A 13,656-nucleotide genomic window follows, 5' to 3' on the forward strand; every position below is an offset into this window, starting at 1 on the left:
TAAAAGTCTGTAGACCTAATCAGTTGTGATTCCAGCAAAGCAGGGTAATTTTCCCATGCTGGAAAGCTCTAGGTAGAGGCCCGCTAGAGAGGAAGGAGGAGTGTAGATAGGTACTATTACTAGTTGGAATCACTCAAGTTTTTTCTGTTGCGTCTTGTAAAATATCAATCCCTTTTCCTTTTGATTTTGTATATCAATTCAGTTGCTTGCATATAGCTTCACCTCTGCTTGAAAAAGTAGCTTTGCATTAAAAGCTTCCACGTCATACAGATTTGCGAGTGATGGCCAGGATATCTTTCCTTTCCTCTGTCCTCCATGTGCTCTCAAGAGAAAAAGAAAAACAGAAGAAAAAAAAATGAAAAAAGCACCTAGGCACTGGAATATTTTACTGATCTGGCGCTTTGGCCCATGCTTTGTTCTAATGCTAGTTTATTGGTTCTACTGTTCCAGGGACCATACAAACCCCTTAGTGTTAGAGAACATTGACAGTGAAATTTAAAGTCTTTGGACTATTTTCAATCCTTGTTTAAATTAGGATTTGATTCCTTTTTTAGTTGAGGAAGCAGAAGCCAAGCCAGGGAACTGAAAATACACTTTTGGATGAATTTTGATTTGGAAGCAGATAGAAGTGGGGCTTTGATGGTCTAAGAATGAACTCCAGTTACTTGTTTAGGAGGACGGTAGCTTCTGGGCCAATGTCTTACAGAAGACAGGCTTCTCTTAAATCATTACACAGCTGTAATGAAAGGTCTTCTCTTTCTTCGTCTGGCCAAATGTAGCCACGGTATGGATTGAGGGAAAACATAGTGTGAGACCCAGGTTCTAGAGGTCCATTTGATAAATCTGGATCTTAACATTACAGCCATCACTAACCCTGTGTAATCAATGCCCAGCCTCCTCATTTTTTCATTGCTGATTTAAATTTCTCTGACTTTAAGTTTCATGCTTTCAATTTTGTCACACCTTAGGATTTTGTTATATTCTTGCTAAATGGAAAAGCTATTCTGTGCCCTGTGAAGGTACTTAAACTCTGTAATTAATCTTCATCTGACAGAATTAAGACAAAGAATTCTTCGTATCTCTTGCTGTTGGGTACTTTTCCAGGTCTTCATTTGTATTTGTTATTGTTCTTTTATCCAGTTTGCCTGTGTATAGTGATTGTATGTTTACAGTTCAGTTTAAATCATTGTATTTAATGCATTTTTTTAGAATTCAGATGTATGTGTGCATGCATGGGTATGTCATAATATCCTATCAGCTCTACATTTATCTGCAAAGCGAAGGAAAACTAAAGTTTCCTCTTGCTATTTCAGTCTGATAGATCGTCTTCCCATTTTCCCCTCTCCGCATGGAAGACCTCTTTGCTTTGTTCTCTACTCTCTGAAACACCATGGAAAATCTGGTTGTGTGGTCTTAGAAAATAATGCTAATTGCTGTGTTCAGATTTTCTTTTCCATCATCATTGTAAAAAGTCTTTTATCTGAGAGCCTACATCTGCATTCTGGACCCAGTGGTGGTGTATGAATTTTACTATGCTTAAGATGGCACCCTGTTTTCTGACTCTAATGGAATGTACTTTTTTTATTTTTCCAGAGTACCAGGCTGCCATTTTGCATTTAAAGAGGGAACACAAAGAAGAAATTGAAACGTTAAAGGTATACTTTTGTAATGATTTTTTTTCCTTTCCCTGACTCTAGTGCATTTTACAGATTTAAGTAGTGCAAACATATACTTTCCGTCAAAGGTTAAGAATTCAATCATTTCTTTCTAAAAATTGTTTTCAGTTGACTGCCAGCTCAGTTAAAATTAATCTAGTAAAAATCCATACATGCACTCAGATATGATGAGAAAAAGCAGTTTTACATGTCTCGCCTTTGTAGTTTTGCTTATTATTGTACTCTTAAATTCTTCCCTCTAACTCAGCAGTGCAGTACTTTTACATTTGCTCATTATATTAAGGCACTGGTATTTAACTACTCACTCTTAGTGAAACATACTTCTGTAGAAGCAGTTTTCTGTAATTTTAGACTGAAAAAATAAGCATGGTGATTCCATTTGTGATACTCTGAAATTGTGTATTGAACACTTTTTATTGATGTCTGGTTTTGTAAGTGTAAACTTGACCAACTATCTAATTGTCAAAGTCAGAAATAACAAAGTTTAATATTAGAACTCACTTTCTCTTGGCATGATTGACTCCGCTAAGCAAAGTGAAATAATATAGGAAGTGTTTTTATCATAAAACTAGGAACTTAAATGGCAGTGTAACTTAGAGTGAATTTGTTGAGCAGTCCTAGTTTAAAGAAAATTAACAGCATCTTCCCTTTTCCACCTATTGTGGTATATTCTCAAGCATAGCTGCACTGTGTTCTAATACGGGTCCATAAGCTAAATCTTGAGTATACAAGTCATCCAGTACAAAACATTCCGTATTTTCTTTGTCATCATTAAGGCAAATAGAATGGAAAAAAATCCCAAATATACAAATACAGGGAGTCTGATAATCCAGTATATTGATACACTGCCCGTGTCATTTGGCAGGTCACATATAGCAGTCATCAGACTAGTACAAGTACAGTATTTGTATTATACAGAGCATTCATGTCTTTGTGTCTTGACAAAGGCCGGGACATAATGGACGTAAAACCTAGGAAGCTGAGAAAGCTCAGTGAGGTCTTTGAGTAGACAGGGGTGGAGTGATGGTAGCAGCTTGTGGAGTGGACGGGACAGGCAAAGCACCTCCGGTGTGTGCAGCATCTCTTAAAAGTCAGCACGGGGAAATGCAGGCTAGCACTAAAGTAAATACAACAGCAATGTACAGTAAATATTATTAAGAACTCTTACAAAGAATAGCATAACTCTCCCACACAAGAACAGCAGATCGATGCAAGGGGGATTTATTCATTCTGAGAGGGTATTTCAGAGAATACCTAGTCTTGGTGAGAGAGAAAAATGTGTTTGTGCATCTCCAGAAACCCTGGAAACAGTAGAGGCAGAGGAGACAGTTACTGGCAGGCATCCATGAAGAATCACACATCTCTCCAATTTCATCTTTCATTAAAAGAATTATTTTTTTTTTTTCCATAAGAGTACATCTGAAAGACACTGGAAGAGAAGTAGATTCATTTATTTGCTGCTTATAACTTTGAGTTTTCCTCAAATATCATCATGACTTAATGATTAATTGTGTTTATATGTTATCGTGTTTAGTAGGAAGGAAATTCTGAGTGGGTTGTTTCCAGAAAAGTGAAATGGTGATGTAACTTTCAGCACCATAAAATCTTACTATTTTATATATGTATGTAAATATAATTAGAAATTAGATAAAATGCAAATATTTGCTGACCGTGATTAGTAGAAGACTTACGCACTCTTAGCAGCAATGTCCTACAGATAATGTTTTCTTATATTGCATGCATTTGGTGATTATTCTCATGAGTGGTACTGTTTTATCTTACAATATGTAGTTCCAAAAGCAAACCAGAAAAGGTGATACAAATGTTTTGTAGGCCTTTTAGGTAACGGCAGTGAGGTGTAAGGTCTACATCATGATGATCAGAAAAATAATTTATTCAGAAAAATATTACTTATGTTTATTGTACGCAAGACATAATTCAAACAGGATTTTTAGACTTCTGTTTTGGAGTTACTCATAAGCTACTGGAGACCTTGCACAGAGTTCTGGTTTTAAATTTGTTAGACTGATAATTCCTGAGTTATAATGTGATTTTTCATTTTACAATATTGAAGGACATAAAAACTTCCTATACCAAAGGCCAGTTGAAGCAAGTATTCTGTCTCCAGCGACGGGTAGTTAGTAAACACATATAGGAAATAACGGAGCGTAAGAGTAATGCTTTCTTCCTGTATGGTGCTTTTTGTTTTGATTTGGGGGGGGTTTTTTTGGCAAGTCTGAGTGTCTTCATTGTCTCTTCCTTGTCACTTCTGCTATCACTGCCTCCATGCCCCTTCCTTACCAGTGTGCGGCTGCTTGACGTTTGGACCTCAGCCCAGCCGCGGGTAAGGCATCAGGTTCATAAAAGGTGCATAGTGACTAAATTACTGCGAAATGTTGCCCTAGTACACCATTTCCAGCAACCAGTATTTTAAGGGTTTCCTGAAACAGAGTCTGCACACAGGTTATGGTAGATAGTACTGGTGAATAAATTATAGTATCACATGGTTCCGTGACTTCTGAATGCTATGCCATCTGAGTAGCGTTCCTGTTCTTTTTCTGTATGCCCTTGACAATGAATTCCTTGTACTAGAATGTGACCCGTCATAGATGCATCCTTTTTGTTTGGATGGTTGTTTTGGAGCTGTTTATTTCTCTGGAACGGGTAGAATGTCATGTGAAAATTTCTATGTAGTGCCAGACTAATAATCTGAAAAACATTCAGGCTGAAAATATTGAATTCCTATATTCTTAATATATCCCGTGTCCAAAGAAGATCAACACCAAGTTACTCATTTTGTGAAAAGAATGTCAAATCTTACTGCAGCATGTTATTTTTTATAGTGGGTGAAATCTGAGACTCAGATGCTGCTACATGGTCCTGATGCTTTGGTAAATCATAAATTGTTAGTTCTGCTTCTAAGTTTTAGTAGTTTCCTAAATGAAAGGGTGTAATTTCAAACATTTTTTCCTTTTTTTATAGCCTACCTACTTTAAGAGGCTCTTTCTCCTGTGTCCCTGATATTCAAACATTTTAAAGAACAAATTTTTTTTCTCCACATCTCTGCTGTTAGCCTTTATTATTTTGTCTTTAATTTCAAAGGAAATTTCCCTGGGTTTTGTGGTTCATTTAAAAATTATTGCTTTTCCCTGAAATTGCTTCAGACTGGAATATTTAAATATAACAGCAAAGGGACATGATTTTTCTTCATTCTTTACGTTACAAGTGTTTGCACTGGTAGAAATGGAATGCATTAGAGAAGGCCAGACATTGTCTGTATGCTCTCTTTCATGTGGCTTTTCATTATTTGAAGGAGGGCAAAGATATATTTGAAGATAAAATGTATTAATTGCTACATACTGCTGTACATTTGGAACTTTATATTATAAAATTTCATATGGGAACATATAAGGAAGTAAAATTATATTGTGATCTAATGTAATAACTTGTTGCATTCTATTCTTTAAGGGTATAACAGAAAAGTACAGTGGTAATGCTTGGGTTAAAACTGATTTTGCAGTATGCACTGAAGTAATCTACAGATGGAGATTTCTCTGAACCAGCTCTTTTGCAGACTGATCTGAATCCCATATCCTGTATTTATGAAGAAGGTCGATCATCATACCTTCTCTGTGAAAGATTAGGAGTGAGACCCTTATTCTTTGTCAATCCTAAAATGCCTAGAAAACTCCTAAGGAACCCTGGAAGGTATGTGTAGGGAAAGTTCTCAAAAAATTATTAAACTGTCCTCTGAAGGTGAAAGCAAGCAAAGTTATCTAGAATCTGTCCCTCAAAACCTATATATAGTGGCTTATAAGTGAGCGAGCTGCTTACTCTTTAGCAATAGAAGGTGTCCTGCACTTCTGTACTGTTTCCTTTGGAAGTTATTCTTTTCCTTGACTATGTGAATGAAATTCCTAATGGATTTTTATTCTTTAAGATTTATTATTGCTGTGTTCATTTCCTGTAAACTTCACGTGGAATACCCGGAGTCCAACCAGAGCTTTACCCATACCACCAGTTTGAAAGGGCTGGTGGTGGTTCTGTAGGCAGTTGAAGTCACAGCGAACGTAGCGGTCTTGAAGGATGTGAAACAATCACTGGATAGGGAGGGTGAATGACAATATTCTGTTTATTTTATGCTGCCATCTTTACGTTATCACACTAACTTGAAGCTTTGTTCCTTTTTTTGATGTCATTTGAAATCAATTCTAGTCATGTAGCGTGCATATTAAATTAAGATTACAACATTTATTACGCCAAGTCAATTATTGCTGAGTATGTACCATATCATATTGCATAACAATCCGAATAACTCATATCATCTCTTAGTGGGTTCATTAATGCACATAATTCAACTGAATCATCCACATGAAGATAATCTTTAGAAAGGGTAATATAGTAGAGATAAATACTTAGTTTTTACCCATCTACTTTTAACTACATTTGCTAGGTGCTGTGTTCAAAGCATTTCTTGAATTTTTCACCTGTTATTTACAAAAAAAATAAATTATGTATTTTTAAGACTTCAGACTCATTTCTGTTCTGATTTTTTTTACTTTTCCCGCTCCTGCCGCTAGATGTCAGCTAAGTCTTTCAGAAGTTCCCGAAGCATGTCACAGCTTTCCCATACGGGTGCAAATTCCATACTTCCTACTAAACTCGGAGAGTATGTGTGGTGGTAACATCCCGCACACTATTTATCTGGGGATCTGGCACAGTCTTAGCTTTAGGTCAGAAGTTAGCTTGCACGTTATGGAACTAGAATTGAAGTTGCTCAATGGATAAGTAGTAGCTGTCGTCACCTTGGTGGTATTTTTCCCTACAGAACCAAGTCTACAGTATCTAATCACCGACTAAGTAGATGACAGCGACTTAACATTAAATCAAAATATTGTAAATGGACTACCGACTTCTGAACGGAAGGAATTAACTCAAAGGCGATGTTCTGATTGCAGTATTTAATAGTTAATCCAACACATAGCTGCACAAGGCTGCAGCATACCTTTTTTTTTTCCCCCCTGTAAGTTCACTTGATGAAATGAGTAAAACAGTTAAGCTTTTTCACTAATTTTCCTTCTTCCGTTTAGCACAAGGGTACCAAACGTCTCTTCATCTTCAGCTACACAGAAGTTTAGTACTACTTTTGGAAGATGGAATCAAAGTCCTAAGCTGTCCTGTAACTCTGTACCCTGTGCATGGATCTTTCTCTCTGATACAGGTTATTAGGCTTCCACCAACTGACTACATCTTTTGTATGTTCCCAAACGGAGAATACTAGTGCCTTTAGCCATTAATCACAGGCTTTTATAATAATATCCCTATGTATTATACAATGCACTTATCAAATATCCTCTTTGGCAAATAATAATAGCTATTTGATAACAATAAAGTATAAACTATAGATAGCTTGTAAATTATACAATAAATATGACATGATAAAATAATTTTTCTACATCTCTCGAAGTATCTCATTGCAAATTGTAGAGAGAAATACCAGTAGTTGCATCTAACACAGTTATGAGCGTGTTATGAAAACCTAAGAAATAGTGAATAGAAATGCAGTTGGAGTATAACTGCCTGTGACATTAGGAAAGAACAGGCTGGCCTCATTTAGAGAAGAAATGTGTCATGGGGTGTTCATAGTGACCTTTGTGGTCTCCCTAGTAATGCTTGCATTTTTGCATTTTTGTGAAGGTTTCTAGATCTGAAATGTAGAAGTGGGTAGAAAGTCGTTTCTTTTTCACAGAACTTGCTTAACTTTGAAAACAATTTCCTATCATAAATTGAGATTAAAGACCAGTGCCTCAAAGTGCCACAGAAAAAGGTTGAAAAATGTATGTGAAAAAGGAACGTGAAAGGGAAAGTCATAGCGCCAGTCAGAATTGTCTGATAATTTCAAAATGATTAATTTTTATTTTGTACTGAGACCACAAAGGCATCAAAGCATTTTCTCAGTTACTGAGTAAAGTAATAAAGCTTTACCTTTGTGACAACCTTTCGATTCTTTTACAAATGTGTTTTTACATCCCTCATGCTTCACAAGTCCTTTCCCTGGCCCTTTATCTTTTCACTTGCCCGTTTGTTGTTCCTCACAGTCAGTGTGCTTCCATTTGTGAATGCTTCCGTTGCTCTTTAATTATAACATGACTCTAACAAAAGGTGCTGCTTCTCCCTGCTACCTTTTGAAATTTGTAATCCGACTGTAGGAGGCAATGGTGAATAGTGTTGAAAGCTGTTGTATGCCAGAATGCATATCAAAAAAACTTTCATAGAATTGAGTGACTTCACTTTTATTTTGACAATTTAAAATGCCTTTTACTTATATGTAAAAGTGAAATTGCATTTCAGCTTCAGAAAGAACATCAGAAATTAGATGGTTTAACACCAAATCCAAACATTTTAAAATATTTGAATTTGTCTAAATCTTCTCTTTTGTAAACAGTCTATTACAATAAACAAAATATGATTTTTGAACAGATTCAGTTGAAAAATTTCTGACCTGGATGTTCTTAGGTAGGGATCTTTATAATTCCTTTCTGGGGAAAAAAAAAAAAAAAGAAATTTTTAATTATTTTTTTTTTCCTGGCAGTTTTGTGTGTACATATGAATTCTTGCATAGGATAGGCATCTCACCATGTCAGAAGTCACTATGTTTGGAAATCTAGTATTAAAATATGGGGGCCAATGATGAACAGTGTTGAAAGCTTTGGTATGCCACGGTACTTAACCAAATGTTTAAGAAGTGGATAATATGCTGACTTTTAGTAACAAAATTTTGCTTTGGGATGCTGAGATTATTGTTTTTAACCTCTACAAGATGAAATGCATCCGTAAGGTGGTTAGCTGCTTTGTGTGTTCTTCGCTGGGTTTTCATGTCCCAGCATGCACGAATAAAAGAAAGCCTGTATGATGTAGGCTTCTGTCTGGTGAAACAGAGTTGCAGCTCAAAGGAGCAGCCAAGGTCAGCAAGGGTTTATTAATCAGTCTTTCCTAATGAGTTGTTCAGGCTTTTCAGCATTTCCATGTGGTGTTACTGATGAAGGTCTCCCAGCTTGTGGTTAATTATTGATACTACTCCTGCCTAACTTGAAATGTTTCGGTCTTTCGTGCTGAGCTGCTAAATGTATGGTTTCACCACTGTGTGTGTACTGTGTCTCTTTATGAATCTTCTTCTCGGCTACTTTGTCCGCATGTGGGAATTCTCCCTGTTCAGTGCGGAGTCTCTCTGCAGTGCAAGACAGTGAAAGTATGAAGATTGAGAAAAGCACAAAAAAAATGAGAAAGAAGAGGCTGAAATCCTATGATAGTGTATTAAAATATCAATTTCAGTACCCGTAAGGCTCCCAGACAATGGGAGCAAGATTATCTTTCAAATATGTATTTCCTGAAATAGAAAAATCCCAGCAGGAGAAAAATCACCTTGTAATGAAAAAATTGCAAGGCCAGTGCTAGAGAAGGTGGAGTAGCATACTAGGGAATGATAGCAAAGGACAAGAGCAATAAAACAGCAATTTTCTACAGGGCACATGCAAATTCATAGAGAGCTAGCAAGAAGCGCTTTAATCTCTTTGGAGCCTCTTGTCGACAATTGCATCTTCATTCAGAAAGGAAGCATGGAATGATTCTTCATGGTATATGAAGATAATGCCCAGTTCAGTGCTTAATTATGTTTTAAAAAATTGCCCATTATAATGCCTATATTCATGTCATACTCTATAATCAAATTCTTGATGAAGATTTAAGTATCTTTTTCTGTGCTCTGATACTTACATTAAGCAAAATTCTCCCCCTTCTCCTCCTCCATTGACTTCGTATTTTCCATATTTTTGATGCAATGGGTGCTTTTCATCCTCATTTGTCTTTGATCATGTGATTACATTGCAGTTGTTTTCTTATCAGATAGCCTGAATATCCAGGAAGACTCTTTTCTTTCGTCATGTTGGGGTTTTTTCACTGCTACTTGCCATGTCTTATATTGCCGCTGTATTATTTTTATCAATACAATTTCCCCGTAAGAACTTGGATTGTTTAGACTTTGTGTCAGCTGCAGAATGCTGTTAATTCCACATGTTGATCCAAGGATTCTCCTGTTTATTTAAAAAGTTACCACAGATGATATTCTGTGTATTGAATACAGTGAAAATCTCTTTAACTCTGTTTCAGCACATGGACACGGACATGGTATTATGTAGTTAAAATGTGTGTAGAGATCAACAAGATAATTTATAGCCTTAAAACTTGAGCAAGATGGAGCTCCTGCTCAAATTTAGACACATTACAAAACACTCTGCTTAATTAGGGCTAAAATGAAACTCTTCTAAAAAAATTCATTATAAAACCCTGCATTTATCATAGTTCATGAAAGTTAATTTATCCCGTCACCTTGAGTAAATATGTTATGCACTCGGGAGAATAAAGTAGAACACATACTGTGAACATGATGACATTTTATTTTGACAGATTTGGAAGACCTCTGTAACATAGGAAACAATTGTCTGCAAGAGAAATGAAGTGAAATGTGATCATGGGAGTATAAAAGCCACTAAAAATTAAGTAGTATCAATATCTTACCATTTTGATTTTGCAAACATGTACCGCATGCATCTTTGCCAAAATTATCTGCTTTTTGAAATTTATTGCTCCAGATATTTGTTTGAATCTAATAATTGTAAGCCATTTCTCTGGATGAAATACATAATTTTCTGTAGTTTAAAAATTCTAGCTCCAATATTCCTTTTTTTAGAACAGGAACAAATTTGGCAAGGATGAACATTTTTCTGATAGAGGAAAAACCTATCTGAAATTGGAAGTTTTGAAACAAAACTATTTTTTCTCATATTCAGTAAAGACTTCAGATTTTAGCAGCTTCTGACTTTGCAAATCTGGTGCTCATTGTACCTAATTGCATCTTCTGTTGCTGACCAAATTTTTAATGTGCCATTCCCACAAAGCCGCCAAAGATACCGAGGCCACCAAATTCGTTATAAAATAACACTGGGGCAAAACTAAGTTCCACTGATTAATGGGTGCCACAAGTTACTCGTGGTTTAGTGGGGATCACCCTTCCAAGGATGCTTTGGAACTGAAAGCCTGTCTCCTGACCCCTTTTTTGATGATGAGGCAACGTGAAAGAAAAGCCACTGGAATTTGAAGCAGACTACAAGAGCTGGAAAGATGTGTGGAGATGTGAGAGGTGCAGCTTTAGGTAGAAAATGGTGCGTGGCGATACTAGAATGAGACTGGCAAGCTGGAGGGGGAAAGTGGTCTGGCAGCTGAGACAGAAAACTGTGGGAGATAGATTGCAGAGACTTGGATCTGGGCATCATGATACAGGTTTTACTTACAAGTGGATGATTTCCCCCAGAATATGTATCCTAGAATGAATGCAGTCCATTCAGTATTTGATTTTATTTTTGTTGGTCAGTGAGTAATACTATCCCTTGTTTATTAATCAAAATGTGATCTGAAAATAGATAGCTTTAGTATGGATTTTCCAGTGTCACGAGTTTTAATTTGTCAGGATGTTTCATATGTATAAATTGGATTTTACAATATGTATTCAGATAGGCATGTGTTACTATTCATTTTTTATGCACATCCCAAATTTATTTGGATGCTTACGTTTGCATATATGTTCATATCACCATTCACTTTTAACTTGCAATTATAAATTGGATCACAGAATCTCCAGGTAGTTGCTTAGAAAATAAGGTGTATCATTGGTTACCACTTGAGAAACACTGACTAAAATGACTTGGACTCATCTTGCAGGAGCTTTGCAGTTTGAGCAAGTATAGAATCTGCTTTTCCAGGTCAGCATTATCATGCATATAATAATGTAATACAGTTGTGTCTCTTCCTGAGGTTGCATGCTTTGTTCATTATATACCTTTCAAATTCAGCACACGTAATGATGAAGTCCTAAAAGCTTGTAGCTTTTTCATAATACAGTTTTTGATTATTGTCTGGAATAACTCCCGTCATGTTCATGGAATGGGATACTGGTTCCGTCAAAGAGAAAGTTTCTCCGTAGCTGTGCTACATGGAAGCGTTGATGGAGAGGGAGAAAATTAAGGTTGGTCTGGCAACCACACTTGTCGTTTTCCCTTTTGAGTAATTGACCCAGGTTGATTTTTTAATGCATTTTTATGTGTGCAATATTTTCTTCAAATTCTGTAATGGGAACCTCTAGAATAATGTGATGATGCACAATTAGCATGTAGCATAGATTTGTTTAAAGCAGGTATGTCTTTTACACAAGGAGAGAGTCATTTCCGTAAGTGATGTTATACTTCTGTTTATCCAGGTAGAATCTCTGGAGTTCGTAACCTGTACCATAGTTAAGTGCACTGATATCTTTATCTGCTCAGTGTAGCAGAAACATCTCTACAGTGTTAAAAAGAAGACTAGTTATAAACACAGTGTTGGGTTTTCTTCTAAATATTACCTGATTGGTGAATATTAAAAGACCGTCTTCTGTTTTTCCCACTAATGTTTATGATAGTGTCTGCAGAACTGGAAGCTTCCTAGTTAAACTAAGAAAGAAGTCATGAAAGAGAAACATGTGTGTAGGATCTCCTCATATGCTCTGCCTTGACAAGGATACCTACAGTTTGAATTTTCTCTTTAATCATTGTAATAGAGTCAAGCATTATTGTCAATATGAAAATATATTTTCTATAATGAAGTTGTGAGGGAAGGAATAGATTTTTTTTTTCCTTTTGTAGAAAATGTGTAGCTTAATGAAAACTGTTGTTTTCTGAATATGAGGCTGAATGTGAAATTAACATCTGCCTTCATTTCCTTTGCTATGGAGAAAGAGGTAGTATTTTTTGTAGTATAATATATTTTATGTTGAAGGAAGGACTGTTTCACCAAGCAATCCATTTGTTTTGACGTGTTGAGGTCCCTCTCTATAACACATGAGGAATGTGATAATTGTAAGCATCAGAGAATTACTCTCTTAGGTGATTATGTCCCTTAAAGTAAAATCAAGCCTCTGTTGTTATTTTGGTATCTGGTGTCAAAAAGGCCCCAGAAAATTAGTTTCCCTCCATAACTAGGAAGTGAATGGCTTGCTACACCTCAAAGTCTTTTAGTTGTTTTCATTGCATCTGGGAAGTGTCTATATGTAGGTGGAGAGGCTAGTCGTCTCCTCAGTGTAGGTATTCTTAGAATTTTTAGACAAAAATTATGTTCATGCAGAATGAAAATCATCAATTTTGAAAAGTCTGGAGTTACGTTACTTTATGCTCATAGCACTATTTGGCTGAATATTTCCTATTGAAAAGTAGTATTTATTGTTGCCCCTTATTCTTCTATAGATGTATAACTTTATCTTTGCTTATTGTTTTCCATGTGCTGTCCTTGCACTGGTTTTTGCTTTGACTTTTGCTTCAACCAAATCGTTGGTTGCAACTTAGCAGAATGTGATATATATATCATTACTTTCCTATGTAGTTACAAAGCTTTGTTATAATGGCTTAATCTTGGAGCCTGGCTGCCAAAGAAATTAGTTCTTTATACTGTGAAGCAATGTTGACAGTAAACTCTCCTTTCCTCTCCACCCCCTCCCCAAAAGAAAAGGAAGAAAAGAGAAGAAAAACAAGGTTGCATTACAATTCTGGCAACATCAGCCACACTAATAAAATCAAATTCAATGTTGTTTTACGACTTTGAATTTATGTGACTGCACAGGATCAAAGGATTTGTATCCCACTGGACTGCAAGGTCTATAGTTCATGGCAAAAAAACTCATCAAAAAGAACATTTTAGTAGTAAGGCTTTTCATTTTAATCAGCCACAGTAATAAAAAAGCTGTTAGGTGTCCAAAAACATTCTCCCAAGATCAGAGACAACTTGCTCTCTACTACAATCAGTTTTCTTATTGGATCCATACTTCCTCTGTAGTTTTTGTCACTGAAACTTCATCTTCAACTTGTTTTCAGCCATTTTTTGCATTGTTTTCACATTTTGC

At 36.1% G+C, this 13,656-nt stretch overlaps 1 protein-coding gene across 1 annotated transcript in view; it reads left to right on the forward strand.

The window, feature by feature from the left end:
• The window catches only part of LOC129207266 (formin), a 142,010-nt gene that overhangs the window by 23,880 nt on the left and 104,474 nt on the right, over positions 1-13,656 (forward strand). The window contains exon 3 of the mRNA XM_054827950.1: positions 1,594-1,655. Within this exon, the coding sequence (XP_054683925.1) occupies positions 1,594-1,655 (62 nt within the window). The remainder of the gene's footprint in view (positions 1-1,593; positions 1,656-13,656) is intronic.

The sequence above is a fragment of the Grus americana genome, chromosome 5, assembly GCF_028858705.1.
Source record: "Grus americana isolate bGruAme1 chromosome 5, bGruAme1.mat, whole genome shotgun sequence".
Lineage (NCBI taxonomy): Eukaryota > Metazoa > Chordata > Aves > Gruiformes > Gruidae > Grus > Grus americana.